The sequence below is a fragment of the Pantherophis guttatus genome, chromosome 3, assembly GCF_059756535.1.
Source record: "Pantherophis guttatus breed Tessera chromosome 3, ASM5975653v1, whole genome shotgun sequence".
In the NCBI taxonomy this organism is placed as follows: Eukaryota; Metazoa; Chordata; class Lepidosauria; order Squamata; family Colubridae; genus Pantherophis; species Pantherophis guttatus.
In genome coordinates, this window is record NC_142065.1 from 178,743,126 (window position 1) to 178,770,425 (window position 27,300).

The 27,300-nt window shown below is 35.6% G+C and overlaps 1 protein-coding gene across 2 annotated transcripts; it reads right to left on the reverse strand.

Annotated features, from left to right (window-relative positions):
- Positions 1–468: 468 nt before the first annotated feature.
- Positions 469–27,131, reverse strand: CPA6 (carboxypeptidase A6). Of its 2 annotated transcripts, XM_087890655.1 has the most exons (12): positions 26,617–27,131; positions 23,683–23,758; positions 22,311–22,435; positions 20,425–20,539; positions 20,054–20,155; positions 17,808–17,912; positions 13,186–13,296; positions 12,907–12,997; positions 10,573–10,775; positions 3,828–3,912; positions 1,752–1,832; positions 469–653 (listed from the first exon to the last, which is right to left on the reverse strand). In XM_087890655.1, the coding sequence occupies exons 1-12, from the start codon at positions 27,027–27,029 to the stop codon at positions 610–612; spliced, it is 1,551 nt and encodes a 516-aa protein (XP_087746781.1). In that variant the 5' UTR covers positions 27,030–27,131; the 3' UTR covers positions 469–609. The 2 variants fall into 2 exon arrangements, with proteins under 2 accessions (XP_087746781.1, XP_034285821.2); XM_034429930.2 differs by lacking the exon at positions 469–653 and having other exon boundaries at positions 1,074–1,832.
- Positions 27,132–27,300: the final 169 nt, after the last annotated feature.

The window sequence follows — 27,300 nt, forward strand, 5'->3', positions numbered from 1 at the left end:
AAGAAGCTTCTTTAGTTCTAAGTGAATGGTAGGGAATGGAAAGATTTATATTTCTGGTCATTAGCACTCTGAAGTTTGTCATTAGCTTTCTGAGAGTTCTTGAGGCCACTTGGGGTTGATCTGTATCCTCAGTCACCTGAATCAGAGTGCAAATGGGTGTGGAAACGTCTTGGGACTGCAGTCTCATCCAAGAAGCGAAACATTCTCAAGGAATCAACCAAGAAAGTCCAGTTACCTTTTGGAAAAGCACCTTTGGGATTTTAGAAGATATTTATTCAATTTATATAACCACCCATTATTGTACATATTTATTATAAGATAGTCAGTACTTGCATGCTATAGAAATACTATATTTAGAAAATGGTACATGATTGAAACCCAGCCAGACTGACAAGAATGCCTTACTTTCTTCATCACTTGGTATCTTGCAGGGAGAATGGTTATAATTTCTGCAGCTATGCAGTGCCATGCTGCAAATGACCAAAAGTTTACACTTTTTCAATACATGTGATCCGAGAAGCCAATTGATTCTTATCCAGATACTTATATAACAGCTGTTTCTGTCCTGGTTTCAGAGGTTGAGATTGCCTTCTCTGCTTTGGCTGTTATTTACTTATTTTCCATATAGCAGTAGATCTTCCATTTCATTGTGCCTGGGGAAATGCAATACTTATTGGGTGAGTTGACCCTTTGATTACATCTTACACTATCCATTTTCTACACTGAATCAAATGACTTCATACTGACATTTCCAAGGTGATAGCAATAAAGGTTATTCAATCTCTAGCTATGAAGGAGAGTTCTAAAATATAATTTAAATGAAATAGGTTCCCTGGAGTTCAAAGCACAATAGTAAAAATAAATGCTATTATTCCTCTACAATTGGTACATGAAAAAATAGAGAATATAATGAATGCAATAGGTAAGATAGAACATTATTCCATCAGGATGTTTCCAATCTTAAGGTTAATTTTGGGAATGTAGCTCTTTGGTGACATTCAAAAAGGAATATATTGTATCCTCTATTCTCAGCATATTCCTCCCATGAGGTTAACACACAGGTCTTGCCAATGTTTTTGCTGCATGATGTATTTTATTCCAATGTTAATAAACATATGATCCTAACTGGCAGTAAAATAGCTTTATTATTGCAAAAGGTTTAGCTTAGGTTATACATATTAGAACTATGACTAACTTTCAGTGGTTCAAAAATCAACGTTTTGAGCAAATTCTGATTCTTTGGGCCAAGCTGAGATTCATAACATATAAATTAGGCAAATAAAGCACATTTGAACAAAGATTTCACATAATTTATCGTTTTTCTTGCTAGACCTGAATTTGAATAAAGCCTTGGTGCTTCTTTCTCACTTGAAATTTTTCTTTTTACTTTTTCTCATTTTCACCCTTCATAATTTCATCAATAATCATTTAGATACACGCAAGGATTTCTGCCTGCATATGTCCTGATACCACATATGCATGGCCTAGAATATGTATCAAAGATTTGAATATCTCTTATCTGTAGAAAATGTCATTTCTTTTTTCAATGGGTTCCACTAGTGGAAAATGCTATATTCTATATTTGAGTGACTTCACGCTGTATTCTTAAGAAAAATTAAAAAATTAAAAGTTGGCTGCAACACTTAAATGGCACTTTTTAAGGAGGTGCATGGTTATATTTTTAACAGCCAGCATGGTCTCTATACAGGTTGGCTTGATTAGGTTCTCAGGCAATAAAAATCCAAAATGACCTGTATCACGCAATTCAAAGGCAAATGAATAGTGGATTCCAGTTTTATAGGCCCAATCCATTGAACTCCCAGAACTCACATCTGGAAAAAAAGAAAAACATGTTTGGTTTAGGAAACAATTTGCTAATACATGGATCTACAACATTTGATGGGTGATCTCAGTTTCCCAATCTTCTGCAAAGGTAAGATGGGAAACCTATAAATTTTATAAATAAAATAAAAGGCCTTCACATAGTGGGGTAACTGCACTGAAAAGAGCAGGGCTAATAGCTTCTTAATCACGTATGGTTTATTGCACGGTCAGCTAGATATTCAGCCTGGATTTAGCCTTTTCATCCACCTATCAAGTTCTTCCCAAGGACCTGGAATAGGCAGATGTGGATGTTTGAGGGTAATAAATTATTCGCATTATTATGGTTCATTGTATTGTCAGCGGGATATTCAGACTGGATTTGACATTTTTATCTACTTATTGAGTCCTTCCCAAGGACCTGAGATAGGCAGATATTGATGTTTGATGTTAGAGGTTACAGAATGTAAGCTGTTCCAAGTAAAAACTGATTTTTGCAATTGACTGATAGTGAATTTGTCAATGCTGAAGGTATTCAAGTGGTGTCCAGTTGTTTTGGGATTGCACCCAGGGGCTTATTACTATTGGTCCTATTTTTGCTTTCTTTTGCCACAGTCTGTTTGCAGGTCTTTGTATATTATTATCTTCTTTCTCTTCTATTCTGCTGTCTCCAGGTCCTGCCACATTCATTATCCAGACATTTTTGTCTTTCTTATTGACAATTGTTAAGTCTTGAGGTCTTATGTGGCAGGTGTCTGTTGATTTGAATTCCAAAGTCCCGCAGCACTTTAGCTTCTTATTATTTTAGGGTTAGAAAATGCCCCACCCTCATCTTTAATTCCCCCAACCCCCCAAAACAGCAGTATTTTGTCTTGGGGCAATTTTTAGGGCTCGAAGACTGAATTGTGGAAATGGAATGAGAAGCTTTCCAGAGACCTCCATCTGGGGAAAAACAACAATGCTCTGGCAAAATTTGGTGCTGAATTGCAAGGTTATTAGAAGGCAGCAAATGGGGCACTGAAAGTGTCATATGTGGCTTTCTCATCAGCAATGTCATTCTAAGGTTGTATTTAAGTTGCATTTTTAAAAGAAAGATGGAAAAAATCTTGGTATCTTCAACCCCAACAATATTTTGTTTAATTCCAACCCAATAAGTTTAATTGCTCCTCACATAGTTTTATAAGTGTATAATATTGTTCAAAACAGGTAGCTACAGCAACACTCCAAACAGGATTCTGCACTAAAGACTATACTTGGTTTAAGACTAGCTGAAGGCCAGATTTCAAATATTCATGTTTGGGGCAAGGACAAAATAAATACAACTTTATTTCATTTACTCTAAATGTAATTCTAATTTGATTATTCTTCAGCCATATATTTAATATTATAATATTTCTACACATTTATAAATCTGCAGTTCAGTAACAACTTTTGGATGTTTCTATAGATTGCACTCAAGGCTTTATCAAATATTTTTGAATATTTTGAAGGCCAGGCCAAAAAAAGCAAAAAGGAGGATAAATTTAAAAGAGAAGCATTTCTGTATTAAATTGTGCAATCCAAGCCATGTGTGTTTGGACTGTGAAGTAAATATATATGGAATTATGTGAGCATTAGTCATATCTTTTGCATAAAACAGCAATGCTCAATTTGTGGATGATGGGGAAAATTTTTTCTCCAAACATATTGAATATATGAGCTGCAATTCTATACTAATTACTTGTTTATCTTCCCAGCATTAAACAGTACTCCTTGTTACATATTGGTACAAAAAGCTAAAAGCATAACTACTCGGAGTTCGGAAGTAACTTATAGTTGGTATTTATTAAATTTATGTGCTGCCCATCTCCTCGAAAACAACTCTTGAGCAACTTACAAACATTAAAACGGGGGTACAATATTATGTTCTTCATTTAATATAATTTTAGATTTTAAAACCTTTTCTCTATCACAGTATCATCAACAGAAGTTATTTTTTAAAAATCCAATTTGTCAGAGACACTCACACAAAGTTCTGGAAGCAGGACCGTATCGATACCTTATTCCATAAACAGACTGCAAGGCATTTACAGCATTAACAGCTGCGGATTCCTGGAAGGTGACAAGGAAAAAAGAAAAATCAACCCCATGCATATTAATTATTATCTTCATAATGAATGATATAGGACAAAGATTACGCATTTTTTAATTTTATCCTTAACAACATATTGCATCTTGTGCCCTCTACCGCTAGTTTTGTTACCATAGATGAATTATTTTCATGAATATCCTTGCATAAAGTTATACCTTTCTGATTATGTGCATATCACTCATTATAAAGATCTGTATATGAAAATATTATTACTTCAACACCAGCATAATAGAAATATTGGATAGGCCATCTCATGCTCTATTGCCATGTATAAGAAGAAACTAGATCCCAATTAGACTGTGTTGTCTCTCCATGTCATATATGTGGGTATATGCATAATTTTGTATTTATTTATTATTGTGTCATATTTATGTAGTGTATATTGGAGGTGGAGACCCTTTGAGAGCTGTATGCAACAAAATTTCATTTTAATGTATGCCGATTAGTGTACATTCAAAGTGACAATAAAGTTATTCTAAGTCTAAGTCTAAGCTTTTCTATCCTCTCTTTTAGATTACATTAAAATGACTGCCCCACACTGCCAAGGACATTCAATTGGTTTGACTAAAGGGGAAGGTGGTTACTTGTTTTAAGGTTCCAGCTCACTTTTAAATGTTATCTCCTAACCAAGTTTAACAAGAGTATCACTCTGCCTATGAGAACAAGTTTAGGAAGTTATCTCATGCAAATAATTTGCTGTATATACCTTAGCAATCAATCAATCACTCAAGCCTGAAAAACAGGTCCTCTGTTTTTTTCTCTGTTGCCATGAAGATATATATACATACAGTATATAGCTAAAGTTACGTATGGGAACTTTTTAGCTAGCTTTTCGTGCCAAACTCTAGAACTGGAAACAATATGCAAGCCAATTTGATCTAGTGGTTAAGGCACCAGGCTAGAAACTGGGACACTGTGAGTTCAAATCCCACCTTAATCATGAAAGCCACCTACCGGTAGGTGACCTTGGACCTGTCACTCTCAGCCTAACTCACTTCACAGGATTGTTGATGTGGGGAAAATAGGAGGAGGAAAGAATATTAGATGTGTTTGCCCCATTGATTAATTTGCAAAAATAATAAAGATGGGATACAAACAAACATATGGTATTCCAGGATGCAGGTCTTTTAATATGCAGGTTTATTGCAAACAAACAATGAAGCATTTACAAAAGAAATCCAGTGACTGCTATATATCAAATACAAACCTTGTTTGTAGATACAAATGTATGCATCTTTTTTCTCCTATAAATGCAGTGCATTTGGTTTGAAGCTCCTCTTTAGATTATAGAGATGCTTGCTACCTGTCCCTTATTATATTTTTCAGGCTGTTTATTTCTGAGTTGTCTTTTATACTTCAGTTTTGATTATGGGTATGTACATTATTTTACTAGAGTTTAATGTATTTACAATGGACTATACCTAAAAATGAGAAAATAGAATCGTTTAAAAGCAAAGAGAAATATCTGCAGAGAAACATGTTACAGAATTTGCTTTTAAAATTTTTATTTTATTTATGTATCAAATTTATGTAACTGCCCATCTCAAGGAAAGTTACTCTGGGCAGCATGTCAAATAGTTAAAATTATAAGCTGCTAGACAATTCAAAATGGTAATTTGTATAGCATGATGCTCTAATTATGCAATATATGTTACTTAAAAGAATTAACATTGTAAAAATACATATGCTGGCTTTTATATTTAAAAAAAATCACTAGAAATATGCAATATGAAGGAAGAGAGGAAGTGGAAGAGGAAGGAGGAGGAAAGCAAGAGGAGAGGGGGAAGGAGAAAGGAAGGGCAATAGCACTTAGACTTATATACCGCTTCACAGTGCTTTCCAGCCCTTTCTAAGCAGTTTACAGAGTCAGCCTCTTTCCCACAACAATCTGGCTCCTCATTTTACCGACCACAGAAGGACGGAAGGTTGAGTCAACCTTGAGCCGGTGAGTGCAAAATGGTGATTTACTTTGTACAAGTGTAAAATGGTGATTTACTTTGTAACTGGTTGTACCATTAAACAGTCTTCTACTTCTTAGTATTGATCTGAGAGAATGCTTACATTTGCTTCACTTTAAAAACTAAAAAATATTGCATCGTATGCTAAAATTAATTAGGAAGAACCAATATCATTAATGTTTCATAATATTTATTATTATAAGCTTTGAACACTTATTTGAATATGAATTCCTGTCAAAAAGATTCTTAATTCTGTTCATTTTAGAGGGAATTTGTCTGTTTTAAGAATAGTAACTTTATGTGCATATTATACTCCATTTAATATTTATACATTGTCATGTGAAGGCTCATAGTTTTGAAATATGCTGACAAAAGCATATAAAATATAAATCTTAACATTTTCTATTTATGATAATCAATTTATTTTGTATAACTTTTCCTCCTAAATCACTCAGTATGTAGCACTGTTATGCTGTAATTACTGTTATGAAGTAATTATTAAGATTGTTCTTTTGTTACTCTTTTTAGAAGCAAAATTATATTTCCCACATTTGAATCACTGGGTAGTCCTAATGTTAAAAAATCTTTTCCTACTGTTCATAAAACAATGTGACAGCAAACGAATGGATACAAGATATAATTGGGTGAATACACATAATTAAGGTAAATACATACTTTGTTACAATATTCTGTTGGGTAAGTTTCATTGGCTCAGTTGCTGCACAAATAACCCATATGGCATGGTTTGGAAACCTGAAGACTATTTGCATATGCCATATTAAGAAAAATCAAATACTATACAATTTCTTAGTTAAAATATGTGAAATCAATCTATGCAGCAGTGTCTAATCACAACGCATTTGTTCAATCCCTAATTATTCCAATTGGCCAATAGTGTCTCTTAACTCAAAAAGATTTCCCAGCCTGTTCAACTATATCTTAAAATGCAGTCCCTCACTCCTGCTCTGAAAATTTTTTCACTGAATTCAGTTCATATACACAAAGATCAATGAATGAAAAACTGCAGCAATAACCTGTAACTATAGCAACTATAGATTGCTACCCTGTTTCTCATCTCTGCTTTCCCCTTCCTCTATTTCCTTTTTACTAAATTATAAACTCAGGGCAAAGATATGAGTTCTTAAACTTTATAAAGTACAATACGCTGATGTAGCTATATAAACAATTAGGGGTACTAAAATGTAGATATAATGGGAAGTGAAATAGCACATGACTTATTTTTTTTTTACTAACCATGACTATGCTGCAGGGAAACACTTTTGTTCTCAAGAAGAGATATATTCTAGGCTTCTAAATGGAGATTTGCCTGCAGTTCCACATCTGTGGGATGAGAAGTGCACTAAAAATTACTGACCTAAATGCAAAATTCAGTTTTAATTTGGACACATTCCTTCAGTGGTTATATGCATATGTTACTGATTGATGAGCTGAGCTAAAAAGAGCTCAGCAGTCGTTCTGAATCCCAGGTCTTTGTAAAGGGGAGTTGAGAGCTATGCAGCTTTGGGCTTCATATTTTGATACTGATACTATATAGCAAAAAACAAAAACAAAAAAAAACTTGTTTTTCAGTTTTGACTATCAAAGTTTTTATTTTGAGGAAACAGCTTTTTGTGCTATATTTAACAAAGAGATAACTTTTTAATGTTGCAGGGCCTCAGAAATACCTTTGCTGCTGATTCTTTGCCAGACTCTTATCTCAAATGATACTGTATATACAAATTGGCAACAAGCTCTAGTACAATCCTTTTTTAAATTGCAGTACACAGAATGATTTCACATATTGGCTAAGCAATGGTTTACTTTAACCATAGTTTAGTGAATTGGCTTACAGTCACAATGACTGCATTGATATGGCACATTAAATCTCATTAAATACACTGTATGAAATAGATCAGGGTAACTTTATATAATATGACTGTAGCAAATGAATGAAAACTTCCAAATAACTAAAAACTGAAATAAACAAAAGAATATGTCTGCACTAGATAACATGTATACTGAGAGTTGTATATCCCTTTCTCCAGTTCCCAGACCTAAATAATTTAACACATTAATTCAGAGAGTGACTGGCAGCACAATTCTGTGTTGTAAGGTGGACAGAAGCCTGTTTGTCTTCAACTCACAAATTATTAAAGAATCCTCTCCTTGCTAGATGGTAATGTCCATGGAAAAGCTTTTGTCTCCTGGCCAACATCGACATAAAATAAATCTGAGGAACTTGTGAAATTGGTCCCAAAGGAAGCAATAGGAAAAAAAAATCTTTATGCTCTTGCTTTGCTGTTCAATGCAGGTCGCTGCATACTGTATATAAGCTGAAACTCTATTTTGTTGAGTTGCCTGTATAAGTGCGTTGTCAATTAGGGATTTCTTATTTGTGCAAATGTTCTCAATATTTGATTGTGACTTATTCTCTATTATCGTGTTCCTTCTGTCTGCCCAAAGGCTTAATAACAAGCTCTTGTGGCTTGTTTTTTTAATGTTTGAGCTTTGCTTTCCTGCTGCAGGCTACATATGCATAGTGAGGTACTGTTTAGCTCCTGGAGAGTAGTACTTTAAAAAAATGTTGGTATATAAGGATTGCATTGGTTTGCACATTGTTGATTGTTCTGACGAGACCCATCTCTGGAAAGGGAATTTTCTGTTGATTTTGCAAAGAAGGTGAAAACAGTGTACACACTGAGCAGGTGATCTTCTATCAAGCCATGGAAAATCTTGAAATGGGAATAAGAATGTTGTTTTCTTACCCTTTCTTTCCTTACTCCGTACAAATTATGGGAGTTCCCAACTATACAGTTCTCCAGGCTTGAAAGAACATTTAAGAAATACATTGCTTCTTCCAACTTCACAATTGAAAAGGAGGTCAAAGGATCATAGTGGCTATGAGTAAATTCTCATAATATGTGCTTTTCCTCCATCAAAGAGTCAGAATTATGGATGTTTGTGTATTTGTGTGAATATATACTGTGTATGTGTGTATTTATTAATAATACAAATGAAATAATACAAATTTGCAAGATACACTTTCTTTCTGCAGGGTATCTCCTTACATGTTTTAGAATGCTCCAGTTACCTCTAACCTTTTACACAGCCCAATGGACATATATATGGTAGACATATTGGCCATTACACAGAATAAGATTCCTCTTTCTCCTTCACTTTATTTCTCTCACTGTAATCCTGCAAATTTACAGTGACTGAATTTACATATTTAATTTAATTTAATTTAATTAATTCAATTTATATGCCGCCCTTCTCCGAAGACTCAGGGCGGCTCACAATACATTTTAACAAATCATTATAAAAAAATATTTAAAAATTAAAAACATTCACACCATTCATGGCTGGATCTCGCCAGATCACAAGAGCAAGATCAACGGCCCCAGGCCTGCCGGAAAAGCCAAGTCTTCACCGCTTTTCATAAGGCCAATAGGGTGGGGATGGTCCAGACGTCAGGAGGTAACTGGTTCCAGAGAGCTGGGGTAGCCACAGAGAAGACCAACTTTGTGGGATCTTAACGGTTGCTGGGAGCTATGTGGCAGAAGGCGGTCTCAAAGATAACCTGGCCCTGAGCCATTATTTTTAAGTAAGCAACAATACGCTATATCAGTGATGGCTAACCTTTTTGGCATCGCGTGCCAGGAGGGGGCGTGGGGGGGGTTTCACGTGCATGCATGCCCACAGACATAATTCTATGCGCCCCATGCATGCACGTGCAACCCCCCCTCTCCCCCTGCTCCTGGCATGCGATGGCCCGGTAGGCCCTTTTTTCTCTCCCACCTGGCTCTAGAGCCTTTCTAGGAGTCTAGGGAGGGCGAAAACAGCCTTCTTCCCTGGAGGCCCTCCGGAGGCCAGAAACAGCCCGTTTGCCAACTTCTGGTGGGACCGGAAGTTGGCAAGCAGACCGTTTTTGGCCTCCGGAGGGCCTCCGGGAAGGGGGGAAGTCCGGTTTTGCCCCACCCAGACTCCTAGAGAGGCTCTGGAGGCTGGGGACAGCAAAAAATGGGACTTCCGGTCCCAGGTGAGAGAGAAAAATGGGTCTTCCCCACCACCCCCTGAGGCCCTCCGGAGGCAGGAAACAGTCTTTTTCCCTACTTCTGATGGGCCCACGCGTGCCATAGTTTTGCCATCATGGGGCTATACTATACAATAAACTGGAGCTAAAATCAGAGTATACAAACCATGATACTGTAATTGGATTATAGTGTCTTGTATTACAACCAAAATCAATCCAACCATATATAGTATTGACATAAAGCAATGTGTGAACTAACCATTATATGTCAATGCCATTGTTAAAATATATTCACTTGTCCTGCCTCCCTGAAATATGATTTGATTTTTTCAAAACGACTATCCCTTAAATCATTATGGAATGTATGTGTTGGAAAAATTAATAACTAATATGGTTATTTGAAAAACCTAATTTCCAATATTTTTGGGTCAGCTAAAAATAGCTTTGTTTTTCCTCTCCTCCACACCAACTCTGTTCCCTTATTTTGGATAGGACAACATAAATTCTTATGAAGTTTCTAATTATTCACTTGCAAAGAAGGAGTGAGACTCAGAAGCATATTCTCTTCACTGAAACAAAAAGCATAACTGGCATGCAAACATGCAGAATTCTTTGAATTCTATACTTACCACACAACTAAAATTTGGAATATCTGCATGCTTGTAAGAGTATGGATACAATAGCATTTGGGCATACGCATGAAAGGACAAATAGGCTTTCATCTGAGTCTGGTGTTTGCGAAGAAAATGAGCAACAGCCTTCACTTCTGGTTCAGATTCAGGGAATGGACCACAGTATGTATCGTCACAGGGATGAAGGGAAGCACCTTCATCTATATGTTAGAAGGAAACAAAATTATGATCTCCACAAAGTTAAACCTAACAAAAACATGGTCACAGGGCACACATATAGTACCAGACTGAGATTCTGTCTTTTGAACATATTAAGGAATTAAAATAATCCAGCTGGGACCAATGACAATAGATATAATCCCTATAGTACAGAAAATATTTTGATTCCAGGGTGGCCAGTTTTGTTAATAACGATGACAGGATGAGGCAGAATAACATTTCATAGGAATAGAGAAGATTTTAATCTGAAATGTAGAAGGCTTTTAAAGATGAATTAGTTGTACTACAGCACAACACAATTATTTTTCTAATTTTGCTACCAAAAAGTCATGCAAAGTTACATTCCTCTTATTTAGTTTATTGCCTAATTCCATTGATACAATTATTCAGGAACCAGAAAAAGATACTTCAAGGTTATATCAATTGTCTACCATTGTTCTAATTGGACAAATTGGGCCTACACAGTTCAAGTATTAAATCTGACTTGCGTATAATTTTTTGAGCAGAAGAAAGGCATTCTGAATGAGTCAAAAGTTATTTTCCCAGCGGGCCAAAACATAATTTAAGTGGACTTGGATATTGTTTAAAACTTTGATTACAGCTTCACCACTCATGTAAATTAAGAGTAGAAGTGGATAGACTTTTTATTTGAGCCAACATGATTCTTTTTTATGAATGATTTGGTGATGAGAAAAATGTAATCTGGTTTCTGATCAACAATTTAGGAATATTCTTAATCATAATCAGTAATGGATCTGCTTCACATTGGAAATACACATGCATAATAGTACACCAGAAAATTTTCTTGTGTTTTGACAATTGTTAAACATTCTTGTCAAAATATTCCTCACATATCTTCAGTATTTGAAAAAATGAGATGAAACACTCCACAATTTACCTAAAAACTGGAAATATTATGTAACTATTATTACCAAGTTAGCTTGATCCTCATTTTTTCAGCTAAGCAGCATTTACTGTTAAAAGAAACAGTAGAAAATCCAATAACTTGTAACTAAAGATGTAGATTTGCTGTCCCATATGTATTATTCACAAAAAAGGGCTCTATTCAGGAATAAGGAGACCCTGACCTCTAGATTTTACTGTGTAGAGCAGCTCTAATCAACAGAAGAAATGGAGAAATATAGTTTTCCTTTCCTGATAAAAAGAAATGGGAGATTTGGAAGTTTGTCAAACCATTGATATTTTGTTAATTTATTGCTAATTGGTTTGTCCTTGATTATATGTATTTATTTTGTATTTGTATTCTATGTTACTCTAGCCAGAAAAAGAAAGAAAACAGAATTGCCAGAAAAATGCTGCCTTAAAAATTTTAAAAAGCAAAACAATTAAAAAAAAAAACATCATGGTTTTGAGTCCTTTACTACTCCAGAAATGGATTCTCATTTCTTTTTCTGTGTTGTGCTAAAATGTCACTGCCTCATGCTCTTATTTGTCTGTGCAAGCTCTGAACTGTAATTAATTGGAGCTTGGGACTTACTTCAGGCTGTGTTCTGAAATTATTTATTATTAATTTGGAACTCCCCATCTGTTTATCTAGATCCATCGACTTCCACATGAACCTGTTTGTTAAGCTCTTTCTTGGAGCTTATGGATAGGTCTGCTGAGAGGATACTCAAGAATGAATGATTTTGAATGATTTTCAAAGTCATATTTCTCTAGTGTTTTCATTACTATATTTTACAAGCTAGCAAAAGTCCATCTTGTTTTTAAGATTTAATCATTGTTCTCCCTGAAAATAAAAATTATTTTTAACTATTTCTAGTTTTAGCATTTAATATTCTTATTCTTATATTTGCTTTTTTAGCTGCTTCCAAGTCTCAATAATTAGGTGGGATATGAATAAATATTTGTAAACACACCAAAGTTTGGATGTTTGTTTGCATTGGGAAGCCAGGATGGTCATATAATAATAGTCTGATCAAAAATCAATGCCAGAACAGACAAAAGAGGGACTCCATAGTCAAAAGTAAAAAGAGGGATTTGATCCTGAAATAATTCCAACCTTATCATCAGAGTGCCATTACCTGTATTATAGACACATCGTTAATTTAATTGGCTAATGAGAAAAAAACATATTATTTCTAGACTTACCACACCATTTTACTTTCCAGTTACGATTAGCATCTACTCCATGGCAGTGGAACTTTGAATTCTTTGATCTTGTTTTCCTCCAAAATCGATCCTAGGCATAGATTTTTAAATATGAAAATACAACATATACACAGATAAAAGCACTATGTTATGCTTGTAACAAATCTTTTCACAGAGAGTGAAGTTAAATATTTAAACCTTTTTTTCCCAAACACACTTCTTTAATATTAATATTCTTAGTATTTTTCATTAATACCTTAATGTTGAATTATATCTTACCTGAGTCCAGCTAAAATGATATCCATCCACATTAAAAATAGGCATGATAAAGAAATGCAATTGATTTAGCATTCTTCTCATGGCTGAGTCATTTTGATATGTCTGAAGAGCCTGGTACATAAAAATAGTTGAAATAATATGTGTAATTCAGAAATTTTGTAGTGTGATGTTTTCAGAGATCCTAGCCCACTTTTAACCTAATAATATAACTGTCAATGAAAGCTTAGACAACAATCAATTGATTAGTTTCCTATTTCCCAAAACATTCTTTGTCCTTATGGTTTTTATTTCCACAAAAGATTACTATTGAACTTCTGACACTAGCTAACCTCCTTCTTTGGGTACCAGTGAGCAACCAAAATTAAAGAGATCCAGACACTTTCCCTTGCTAAAGGCCAGGTTAAAGAGATAGGACTTCACAACTCTTCTGAATAACAGCAGCCTAGGGACCATCTGGCTCTCAGGGAGAAACTTGTTCCCAAACACAGGTGCTGCTACTGAGAAGGTGCACTTCCAAGGTTCTTAGAGGTAACATTTATTTGAAGGAACCCAGAGCACACCAACCTTGGCCATCTACTTTTTAAAAAATTATTCTAACTTTTCTAAAAACATATATTAGTTTTTATTGTTGTTATGAAAATCTTTATAAAATTACTATTAAGAAAAAGGAATATTGGTTGGCAGCTGTAGGAGAGAGACTGGCAGAGCCAGAAGGAGGACTCCAAAATGATGGCTCATTTAAGTCTTCCCCCTGGCTCTCCTACAGCAGCTTGGCCAATGAGAAAAGAAAGAAGCTGGCAGTTTCATCAATGAGAAAATTGCTGACTTGTCTAGGGGCTGTCTCAAGCCTCAAAACTAAACAGAAGGAAGAAGCAGCCTGGATTTATACAGGCCAAGTTGGATGAGTTACTGTATAGTCCATGACAAGGAATTGAGCATTCAAGACAAGACAAGACAAGACAGCCAGAGAAATTGCTACATGAAATTTAATTTCTAACCGCAATAAAATACCTTATGCCACCAGACTCCAAATTTTGGGCTTAGACAATTTAGAAGTATGCCGACTTCAGTCTGACCTAAGCATAGTACATAAAATTATCTGCCACAATGTCCTTCCTGTCAGTGACTACTTCAGCTTCAACCACAACAATATACCAGCAAATAATAGATACAAACTCAAGGTAAACTGCTTGAACTCGACTGCAGAAAATATGACTTCAGTAACAGAGTGGTCAATGCCTGGAATGCACTACCTGACTCTGTAGTTTCTTCCCCAAACCCCCAAAACTTTAACCTTAAACTGTCTACTGTTGACCTCACCCCATTCCTAAGAAGTCTGTAAGGGGCGTGCATAAGTGCACCAGCGTGCCTGCCGTCCCTGTCCTAATATTCCTTTTTACTTACTCTTTTCATGTATTCAAATTATGTTTATACTTTTACCTGTTATATATGCTTGACAAATAAATAAATAAATAAAAATAAAATTTTTGCAGTCAGAACTGTTGCTGTGGGCAATTGGCAAGGCAGGAGCAGAATTGGTTTGAGTCAAATAGCAGGGAGCTTTTGAAATCTCATGCACACATTTAAGGAGACTGTGCAGTCTCTTGCATACAAATTGAATAAGCCTTTCTAGAAGACACGGGGAGATTCATCTCCACTTCAATAACTTGCTATCATTTAACATTATTTACATATCCACGTGACATGTAAATAATGTTAAATGTCCATCTTAGTGTTTTTCTAATGCAAGCAATGAAATTTTTGGATTTTTCTTTATTGTGGTGCCCAAGGATGGAAGGAGGAAGTACCCCCCCACACACACACATCCGTTTGGAAATACGGCAGCAAGTGTGTTTAAAGTAAATGGTACTGACGGAGTAACACTTAGGAACCTCTGAAAGACTGTAATGGTATTTGGAAATGACCTGGAGAGACAGGAGGGAAAACTGCAGACTGGAAAACTGGCATGTAAAAGATATTTTAGTCCTCAGAAGAAAGGAGGATGTGGGAAACATTTCAGAAGGGACCCTCCTTAGTTTTCTGGAGAGTAAAAGGAAAGGAGATGAGAAATATTTTCAGTCTTGCGCTATAACATTAACATAAGCGTATAATAAAGATAGTACTCCTGGTTGTGTTTCTTGCTTGGACAATCTCACAGGGCTAACAGGGATCCAGTTTCTTTAAAAAACAGCTATATATGTATTTTATGCTGCCTTTTCTAAAAATCCCAAATAGCTGAGAATAAAACATGTTATATTCAAACATGTTCAAACAAAATGAAGTATATCAAGTCGATTCAGAACTAAAATAAAACTACTTCTCCCAGCATGCTTCTAATTTCACTCTTCACCCTGAGGCCTGTTAGAAAACCATAGGCTTCACTGCTTTATAAAATTATAACTGTAAAGGGATATGTTATTCGAAAATGAGGAGACCAAGAAGGCCTGTTTCCATCTCCCTTCCCCTTCACTTCTTATGCAGAAGGAATTCTCAATCTGCCCATTTATCCAGCACAGACTGGACAAACAGCATCTGTCTCAGACTGTCCCAAATGGAATGAGGATCTAAGTCATAAAGAATCATTGCTAAAGAATAATAACCAGCACTTCGACTTGGATATGGGAGCTTTTGGCAACCAATGGACTTCCAGCAAAGTAGGTATACCTCTGCTATATTTCTGTCCATATGAGTTTTATTTATTTATCACATTTATATGGCTGTCCATCTCACAAAAAGTGACTCTGGACAGCATTAACAAGCATATTTCAAAAGATTAAATTGGTGAAGGTACTTTCTGAACTTTCCATAATTTTATGGTAATAGTATAATATTGTAGTTTCTGCAGTTTCAGAAACTAACACTGCAACATTCTTCATCCAGTGAAAAGCAGGAATGAACTATTTTTAAGGAGTTATGAAAGCAGGAATGAACTATTTTAAGAATTTACAGTTTTATTCTTTTAGTTTGCTAAAAGAACAATGCTTGCCTTGAAGCCAACAAATCACTTATCTTGATAGAAGATAATGTAATTTAATGTACTTATTAGTTACAGTATCTGGGCTCATTATTTCAGACATCCAATTAGTATCTTGCACAAACTCCAAATTTCATTTAAGTAAGCTATTACTCAAAGGCACTGCAAGCATCTGTAGTTATATAGATAAACATGACTAGCATGCCTCCTTGTGGTGGTGATAATATTGTACTGCACCCTGATTTTGAAGACTATGCATAATAAATTAACATACTATAAGCATATAATGTGTCTATATCAAGAAAGTCAAGGGGATATGTATGGCTCTGCCCTTCTCTATTGTTTACAGTTACTTTGAAATAAGGATCACCAGTCAACAGTAGAAATGTGTATCTCCATTTCCTTTATACTAAACTAAACACATGAAAAGGACTAAAAAGTGAACAACAGCACCCACCTTCCTTGGCAGGAACTTAGGCACATTAGTCAAAGAAGAACAAGATCTAAATAACTAACTAACTAAAATAACAAACAAACCATAAAATGTACAAAATGGAAATACAATGAATCCAGGTAAAACATAAATGAGTTATGTATTATATTTTCTTCAAAGAATATTTTTTCTTAAGTGCTTGAGATTTTTTTATAGGCCATAGTCAATTATTTTCCAAAGAAAATTATATATATATATATATATATATATATATATATATATATATATATATATATATATATATATATATATCCTCCATATCTAATATATTTACATCTTTGTAAAATTCTTGAAATCTTTATAATTGAGAGTAAACAATAATATTGAACTATGCAATATCAAAGCCACTGCTTTTCTTAGTTCTCAACAACTTTTATCTTTCCAAATGCAAGACATATTAAGAAAAAACATAGGCAGACTATCCTCAAGTAATGGAATGCTTCTAAATAAAAAATAATTATAAGAAAAAACAAAAGATACTTCTTAATCCCAATTGCTCCTAATCCTTTAAAACATGTTTATATCATACTTCACAAGAGAACACCTTGCAGCTTCTCATTTATATTATAATACCTTCTAGAATTTCCTAACTTCAAAAATAGGTTTCTGCAGTAGTTAGACCCTGTATCACATCTATTCATTTTTGTGAAAAGATAGGATATAAATATAGTAAATGAAATCCTTAATAAACAGAGAGATTTATGCTGCTGCAAATCTCTGCACTGTCCAACCCAGGCCAAGCAATTACACAAAAGAAAATTAAGCTTATAAATTTATTTGACTGAAGTTGGAAACTCATTTCATCAGCACAACAATATGATATTATTTTTATGCTCTTTATTATCTTTATTCTCTGTGAATTTGTCAACAATACTTTGTCAAATTAGAGATTTATCAATAGTTGTCATTAAAACAGGGAAACTATAGGTTGCACAATTTTATTCTTATTTAGCAAAGACTCTTTAAATTCAGCAGAGTTATGGTGCTAACAACATTTTCACCACCTGGAAGGTTGAAATATCACAGATATAGATATATAAAACCTAGTTAAATATCATAACAATTCACCTCTGCTTTCATAACATACTTTGCATAATAGACAGAACCTTTTCTGATTTCAAAATATAACGATAGTTTTTAAAAAATTATCCTTACTTCTTTCACAAACCACTGGCAAAAAGCTGGACTGATCCATTCTCTTGCATGAATTCCACAGTCAATCCACACAGCTTTCTTATAAACTCTTGTTCTTTTGCCTAGCTGCAATTGTAAAAACACATACATGAGAAAAAGAAAACTATGGGTGGATGTGTTCTGCCAATGACAGACGGCAACTTAGTGAATGTGGAACAGAAACAGAATGTGGAAATACTGTAGTAGAAGAAGTACGCCCCCTTTAGCTTAATGTAGTTTCTTATGTCTTTGGTTTATGAGTTTATTATCTAACAAAAATATGTACTTTCATTTCACAATAGTTCCAAGAGAATAACATACTATATTACTAACCTTTTTGACCTGTATTTTTTGTATATGTTTTCCTCTCTCTTGCTAAGTGGAGAGATTGTTTAAACAAGCTCTCTCTTCCTCACTGGATTTTTTCTGTGGTGCGTCCCTAATAAGCACTAACTGGAAGCTAACAGGCTCCATTCCATGACATTAATAAATAAATTAGAATAGGCTACTCTAGCCAGGCTAGAGTAAATTAGTTACTCTAGCCTGGCTCAGGCTACTGGCAAATCTCTGCTTTGATCTTGGTAAGTTAATAAGTGACAGCTTTCCCGTCCAGATTTGAAGAAGCATGCACGTAGCATCAGAAAGGCTTGGTGCAGCCAGCTTCTGCCTTATAGATGGCAAAGGTCAGCTGGGGCAGCAGGGCCAGAACACAGGTTGGAGTTCTGGCCCTGGAGTTCAGATGGAGGCACTTGGGTTTTGCACTGTGGTGCTGGGGTGGCCAGCTACGGCACAGGTATTGAGGTGCAAGTCCTCAGCGGATCTAGTGGCCTGAGGTGACCGATGAGGAGTACCACTATGCAGGATGGTTGAAAGATCAGAGATGAGGAACGGGTAGGTGGGTGAGAGAAGTTCAAGAGGAGTAGGTCTTTCTGAGGCTCAGGGCTGGAAAGGACCAAGCTGGGAATGGTTTGAATCAAGGTGGGTCCTTGGCTAATGAATGTGATTCTGTTAACAACAGCAATGAGGACTGCTGGGGGCTGCTGTTGCTAAGTAATACAGTCATGTGATATCACATTTTATGACAGCATTGCTTAATAATGTAAATTCCATTCTCAGTTGCTTTCATTAACTAAGGACTACCTGTATGCACACACATTTCCTCTTAGTTAATTATCCCATACCAGGGATAACCATTGCTAAGGGTGGGAGAGTGGGATAAATATCTGTCCAGGGAAATATCTTCTTCACAAGTCAAATTCTGGAGACTGTTCTCACCACCTGGGTTCATTGCAGCTGAAGAACCGCCCTCATGGTTTGAGTATATTTAGGGACATTTATTTAATAAGCTTTCTCAAAGTTTTGTTACCATTTAGGCAACTCCTTTGGTATACATCCTGAACATTCTAAATTAAATACCAAGACACAAATTATAAGGAATAGTTCAGTGGTGAAATCTAAAATTTGTTACTACTGGTTCTGTGGGCGTTGCTTGCTGGGGGGGGGTAATGTGACTGGGTGGGCATGGCCAATTTTTTTTAAAACCATTTTTTCTACAACCTCTTCGGCGAAGAGGTTGTAAAAAAATGCTTTAAAAAGACTCTGACGAGCCCAGCTGAGTTGCCTGATTGGCAGAGGCTTTTTTTCTTTTAAACGCCTCTGCCGATCAGGCAACTCAGCTGGGATCATCAGAGGCATTTAAAAGCATTTTTTCTACAACCTCTTCAGAAGGTTCAGAACTTCTTGAACTCCTAGGATTAGATTGCAAGGTCTTTTCCAAGTCTATGATTCTTATTTTCAAGCAAATGTGAACAACTGTTTATAGCTAACATTTCTTTAAAAATAACATGAATCTGTGTTTTTATATATAATAGGAGTTGCTATGTTTTGAGCAGAGCACCATAACTGGCCTTTAAGTCACCTTCTGTGGTTACATATTGGAAAATACTGGAATAAGCAAAAATTTGATGAGTCTATTTAAGTGGAGTCAGTATGAATTATTTCTGCATTTAAATTTTTTTCTCTTCTAATACATTAAAAATATTATACGCTATTGGCAAGTTTTGTTCACTCAAGGTTTTTAGGGATTGTAAGTGACACCCTGGGCCCTCAGCTTGTGATTTCCGATATAGGGCAGATATACAGTGTTAGATTTTGCTTCCATAAGTATTTCCTTATTCATTTATCTTGATACTACCTCATTGCACCAATAATGTTTTGTCAAAATTTACCTTTAGCACAAAAAGTGGTCTTCCCTCATATGACTTGCCAATAGAGAACATGTAAATAAGTTCAGAATGAGTTTTGTTCAGATAATACATCCAATTTTGAATCTGGGCGGGGAAAAGAAAAAGATACATAAATGTATGATTTTCTTTTGTCACTGAATAAAATAAATATAACTATATACAATAAGCACAACAGAAAATAAAAGTTCTCATTTTCTGTCTCTTACTAGGCTTTCCAATATATAAATTTTAAAATCTTATATCAAAGATTAATTTTTGTTAAGGAAGCAAAGAAAAATGTTGTTTTGCTATTTCCCTGGGTTTTTCTTATATAAGAATAAAAACACGAGAGTGCAAAAATATATAATACATACTTCTTCCAGGGAATGATATATTTCATAACTATATTCTGGCAATGATCTACGATTCCTGGGTGGCTTTGAATCACTTTGTTTTTCTATAGTTTTTTGCAAATCAGATATGAGGACTCTATCAAACAGAAAACAAAAAAGAAAAGAACACTTTAAATAAATGCATGGTATAATACAAAAGAATTGAAAGTTACAATATATAGCTAAAGTAAACATTTTAACACTGTACAGACTATTTATGACATTTAATAAACCCAGGAAAATTGACTGTAAGAACATAAATGTAGCATGTTGTAAAGCAAATATTGTGTATTGGAATGCAGCAATAAATTGAAAAAGACAAACCCAAAAAACAAAACAACAACAACAACAACAGAGAAATGTAGTTTAATTGATTGAAGAAACAAATAAAAACTAATTAACCAGCATTTAAAGGATATTTTCTTCATCTATGAATGGTAATAAAATACATGCTCAAATGAAACAATAACTACACTGCAGAATCCAATCTGGGTCGGTCACCAGGACCAGAGTTTTTAAAACTCTGGTCCCGGTGGCCGATCCAGATTAGATCCTGCAACATTATCTTGGGACATGTATATTCGCCTTCATTTGTAATAACTACAGTATTTACCTAAAGGAATATGTGTAATTTATTCTCCCAATAAGTAGCTAAAAACTGAGGAGGTGCAAATGCCCTCAAGGCACTGCTGCTGAAAACAATGAGTACTTTTGAAATTTAAAGATTACCTGGGTTGCTTGGGAAGGCTGTTTGCCGATTTATTTCCCCCCAAAAAAACTTAAACAGGGATTCATAACCCTTTCTTGAATCCTTCTATAGTTATAAACCGAGGTGGCGCAGTGGTTAGAGTGCAGCCCTGCAGTTTGGCAGTTCAAATCTGACCTGCTCAAGGTTGACTCAGCCTTCCATCCTTCCGAGGTGGGTAAAATGAGGACGCAGATTGTCGGGGGCAATATGCTGACTCTGTAAACTGCTTAGAGAGGGCTGTAAAGCACTATGAAGCAGTATATAAGTCTAAGTGCTATTGCTATTGCTACTCCTGTTATCTTCATCAGCCAAGTAACTGGACAGGTTCATACTGGGAAGTCAATCCCTCAGCTAGCCTCCTTGGTTTGCAGATGACAAGTTTCATTTTTTAAACATGTCATTTTCTTAATACAAAAACTTGCTGGCGCTTGTTGTCAAGAAAGAAGTGCCAGCAGTGTGTCAGGAATACTTTAAGCACCCCAGAATTAGCTGCTATGCTCAGGTTTTGCTAAAATCTTGCCAATTTCATGTGTTCAAAGGTGATTCTTTTAGCCATGAGACCTTTAGAAAGATTGAATATATAATGTCAAGAAAAGTACAGTTACAGAAAAAGTTACGAACCTGTATGTCAGCTTTCTGAATAAAGTAAGATTTATTTACCCATTATAATTTCCTTGACAGACAAATCCTTATCCTTTCCATCTAAGAGAGAAATTTGATAAGTGCTTGTTAAGCTGCGCCACTAATTGTTATAATGTGACAGGTGTTGGCTGGCATTGTGCACCATAATAAATGTACATTCAAGCACATAATTTAAAAACATGTGGATACTCGAAGTTACAATATGCCTGTACTAGTGACAATTACTGCTTTTTTAACGAACAAAAGGAGGTCCCTGCACTAAGGAGACACTAGTCTACAATATAAAGAAGATTCTATAATTGGATGTTTATCACAGGAACCCTTTCCGACTTCTCTTCAAATAGCACTTAAAGGATACTCTCAAATTATTTAATTACAAGGACATGCTAGTGTATTGATTATTGCTTCTAATAAAACTTAGGAAGAAGATTTTAAAATGTAATACAAAAGACTTTCTGCCACTAAAATCCATGCTTACGTATATTGGATGTTTGCTTGCTCTAAGGAGAACTGAAGAATCTGTGAACTATTTCTTGACAGATGTAGATCTGTAACTGCACCCTTGGAGATGAGAGACAGGCTGCTTGGTTGCCACAGGTCCACCTGTAGTGCAGCAACCAACCTGTAATTCACATTTGTTCAGTATAGATTGGAAACACCCCTGATATTAAGAGATCGAAGAGAATATCCTCTTAAAATTTTCAATAAATAGCAGAGATTATTGCTGAATCATTAGTAAACAATTTGTTGAGGTTTTCTGCACATTGAGAAATACACATATTTAGAGTATTAGGGCTTGTATTTTCATTTTCAATGGAAAAAAACCCAAACCAAATTTGAATTATTTTAACCCAGTCCTGTATCTTATTTTACCTTAAAAATACTGAAATAAACCCTGTAAATAAGCACTGCATAACATGGATTTGTTTTAGCTTTCAAGTGTGTTTTTAATCTTAGCACATCAGACTTTCCCACTTAGCAAACTCCAGGTGTGTTTGCATTGCTGGTTTAATTCTAACAACTCTTGTTCCAATACAGCTCTTTGCAAAAAAGTATGTCTTCCACTGAGGATGATAATTTTTCACAAAATATTCTGCTAGAAAAGTAGCTAGATTACGATATGACTACATATAGGTACTACTCATAAAGAAAGTTGCTCAAATACAGTTTGAGGGTGGCTTGTCACGTCACAATATAAATAGTTCAAAAACATGGGAACCATTTAGTACTCAAGTAAACACAGCAATTCTTCAGGGCCAAATTGTCTGTTTACAAAATGTCCTATAGCAAGTGCTTTGCACCATGCAGTAAAAAAAAAAATGATAATCTGGAGAGACCAAAGCTCAATGGTAGTTTTAATAGTGTTTTGCATCAAAAGAATTATGCTTTAAATAATGTGAAGACTTGGCCATGGTTCCTAGATTAGAGCAATCTAATTAGAATAGTACCAGGGTAAACAGGACAAATAATCTAAGATAATTTTCTACGGATTCCTTTTAATCAAAGATTGCTTGTTTCCATCAGCTCTTTCAACTAGTTAAATATTATAATTGGTTAACCAGAACCGTAAGAATTCAAGATCCTTCAGCTTTTGGTGGCATATATCATAGTAATCCTTTACACCATATATTGAGAACTTGTAGTCTTGCAAATGTTTGCAAACTATATCTGCCAGTATCCTTCATCAGCAGTCATGCTGGTTACTGCTGTTGGGAGTTGTACTTCTGTAATGTTTGCAGATCCACAACCATCCCTGATGAAAATCTCATTTTAGATCATTTGATTTATATAGGCAGAAAGCGCTACACTTCTTATGATACAGTACACAGCAATGCAAAGCACACACTCACTTTAAGTTGTTGAGAGAGAATCTTCAACGTCTCTGCCATTTGGTCGTTCTCTGGTATAATCCGTATCACCTTATGCCTGTAAAATAATATTAAAATGAAATTCTAAATAGGATACTATTATAGTGTTGGAAGAAATATCCTTCTGGGTTCTGCTCCAAGTGGGGAAAAAGACACTGGAAACATGGAGACTGCTTGGAAAGATGGTTTAATGGTGGACAGGATCACATGGTTTGAGTTCCTGAACAGAAAAGGGCCGAGATACAGCAAGTCCCCGGGTTTTATGCTCTCTCTGGCTTTGAACTTCCTGGGGCCCCGAAAAAGTATCCTGATTGGTTGTCAGACTCCCAGGAGGTGGGAGTCTTAGCTAGCCTTGCTGGCTGATGTAATCTTCCCAGGTGCCATGTGGTGAGTTTCTGTCCTAGATGGGCCCTATTGTGTTGCAGATTATGGCCCATTAACAAAAGTGTGTGTGTGGGGGGGGCAGGAAGCTGCTTGTCTTTTAAAACATGTTTCTCCATTTCTCATACAGGGAAACATAATATTCTGCCTTTTTAATATTTCCCAAAATATTTCATTCCTCTAGGAAAGGGGTGGGTGCTAACTTCCTACAATAGCAAGAAAATAAAATACTAAAATGATGTAACCCTGAAGCAGAAATAAAATTCTTTAATCTATATTAAACTTTCTTAACCTGGTATGCTCCAGATGGGTTGATCTTCAACTACTATAATTCCCAGCAAGCTTGATCAAAGGCAAATACTAGCATTGAATTTCAGCACATGTTGAGTAGTTCTGAAACAGACTGAGCAATGGAAATGCTTTCTTCTCGCATGTATTATTTATTATGAAGCATTTATGCTAACCTGGATTAATTAGATCAGCTCATTTTGGCACAAGAGAGCTAGGACCAGGAAATCCAGCCTTGTGTCAGCTGCTAGCATACTTATTTGCGCTGAGCTTTTCCCTAATACAAGAATCTTTCAGCTGTGCTGTACACTTTGATGTGTTCCTTTGCTCTGATTCACCGGAACTCTCTCTTCAGCATAGCCCTTGGCTTGACTGCTACCTGCTGAAACCAGGTTGAGGAAGGCTTTCATGTGTATCTAAAAAGGAAATGTAAAGCAATAACCCCTAAAAACAATTTCAGTAACATAATGGCCATTTTATACTTGATAAGCTGCTCAAATGCATTTTTTTAAAAAAAAATTGATTTATATGCCGCCCTTCTCCGGAGACTCAGGGCAGCTTACAATGTGCTAAGCAATAGCCTTCATACTTTTGTATATTTATACAAAATCAGCTTATTGCCCCCACAAACTGGGTCCTCAATTTACCTACCTTAGAAAGGATGGAAGGCTGAGTCAACCTTGAGCCTGGCGAGATTCGATCTTACTTTAATTGCAGGTGTTAAATTACAGAGCTCTGTCTATTGAGCTATCCAGGCTCCTTTTAATATTATTTATTTATTATTAATAAACTACAACCCATACTAGACAATGAACTGCAGATATGCTATACAGGTATGCCTTTTCCCTTACATGCTCTCATACTAGAGAGCTTTGTGGTTTCTATTAATCAGAGTCCATTTCAGATCAAAAAAGGATTACCAACTCATGTCACATTACAACCCATGTATGACGCTGTTGCTTGTCAGCTATATTGAACACCACTATACGCATGCAAAATATTCAAAGAGACTTGGTCTGAGATTTATAATACTAAAATTTGAACTCCACTAGATTAAATGAAAATTTGAAAAAAGGAGTGATGTCTGTAGCTAACATAATCTAATGGACAAATTATTGAATTTATCTATTTTACCATTCTGTGTAAAATATATAACAAATACGTTATTTTTATTGAAGTAAGGTTACATTTCATTGTATACCTATACATTTCTTACTTCCCATTTTGAATTGTCTAACAGGTTATAATTTTAACAATTTCACATTTTGTTGTACGCTGCCCAGAATATTTAGAATTCAATTAGTTTAACAGCCCCTGAGCTGGTTTATATAGATAATGGGGGTGTGGACATAAAAGAACCCTTTTTCAGTTAGATTTCAGTCCCTTTAGTTTCTGTTTTGTCCATTAAAGGTTCAGGCCATTCTGTTCCCATGATTAACAGAACTGCAGTGCACAAAACTAAGCTATATGAAGACAGCTGAAAAGCCAAAAGGATTAAAAAGGGCTGTGAAAAATGGCAAAATATGGCAACCAATCAGAAAATGATGGACAATAAATAAAACACCAAAATTTAAAAAATCAAAATAAACATAAGGAAAATTAAGTAATACATTCTGATCAATATCATCATCAGTGTCCAAGCCTTCCTTTGCCATAATTCATATCACAATGTAGTGAATTTTGCATACTTTTAAGGGAGCTCACCTTTGAATAAAAATGCTAATGATTACTCTGACTAGGCTAGAAATTATTCAAAAAAAAATATTTATTTTTACCACACTAAAATGTACAACTACCTCTCCAAGTCTGGGTTAATATAGTCCCACAAACACAATTCTGCTTTCTCATTATTTTATTATTTATTCATTTATTTCTTTTCCTGGGCTTGCATGTCACACTAATGGACATTAACTCTGAACACCTTACACACCCATTATCTGTAAATACTATTAACAAATGCAACCATCCCTGTACACTTCCTCTTACAGTCGAGGCTCCTTTGTTTCATTAGTCCTACTGGAGCAGCCAGATTTTAAAAAGTTTCCTAAATCCCAGGAGAGACCATGCTGTGCCAAAAAAGTAATACTAAAGGATAACATTATTTAATTAAAAAGCCCAATACTACTGTATTCAATTATACTTATCCCGATAATAAGTATAGCAGTAAGGACACGTTGTCTCTAATAAGCAAGAACTTGGTTTAAACACCAGTTAACAAATGTGAGTGATAAATTAAAGCAGATTTACCCAGCATAGCGGTTGTCGTAAAGGTAACTTCGTCCGGGCATCTCAGCCCGCTGCTGGACGAGGAGCAGCCCAAAGGATAGGAAAGAAAGCACCGGCTGGGGAAGTTTCATAGTTGTTGCCGCCGCCGCAGAATCCCGAGAGAAGACGGGACAGGACCTTCGCCTCTCTTGCGTGGAAAACGGAGCAGCTACTCCGACGGACGAGGTTTGGAACTGGGAGGGAGGAGCAGAGGGTGGGACTGGGATTTCTTCATTTGAGAGAAGTGTGTGTGTGTGTGTGTGTGTGTGTGTGTGTGTGTGAGAGAGAGAGAGAGAGAGAGAGAGAGAGAGAGAGAGAGAGAGAGAGAGAGAGAGAGAGAGAGAGAGAGAGCAGGAGTTCGGAATAGGAGTTCTTGCCGGTTGGATACTTTCCATAAATTAATTCAAAGTAATGAGCATCTTCGAATGGACTGTAACTCTATCATTCCCAGCATTGGTTAAGCTAGCTGGTGATGATGAGAGTGGTACTCCAACAATGAACGCACCAAGCTTGTGCAAAAAGGAGGGAGGGAGAAACAATGGATGGAAACTAATCAAGGAGAGAAACAACCTAGATCTAAGGACAAACTTCTTTACAATGAAGACAATTAACCAGTGGGACAGCTTGCTTGCCTTCAGAAGTTGTGAATGCTTCATCATTGGAGGT

Bases quoted from the DNA above. Each gene is read 5' to 3' on its own strand.
- CPA6 (XM_034429930.2), bottom strand. From the start codon at position 27,029: ATGGAAAGTATCCAACCGGCAAGAACTCCTATTCCGAACTCCTGCTCT. The intron at 20,540-22,310 runs GTAAGCATGGAT...TCTGTTTGATAG, and splicing joins CAAGCAAACATCCAATATAC to AGTCCTCATATCTGATTTGC. The intron at 13,297-17,807 runs GTAAGGATAATT...TTTATGTACCAG, and splicing joins GCCAGTGGTTTGTGAAAGAA to GCTCTTCAGACATATCAAAA.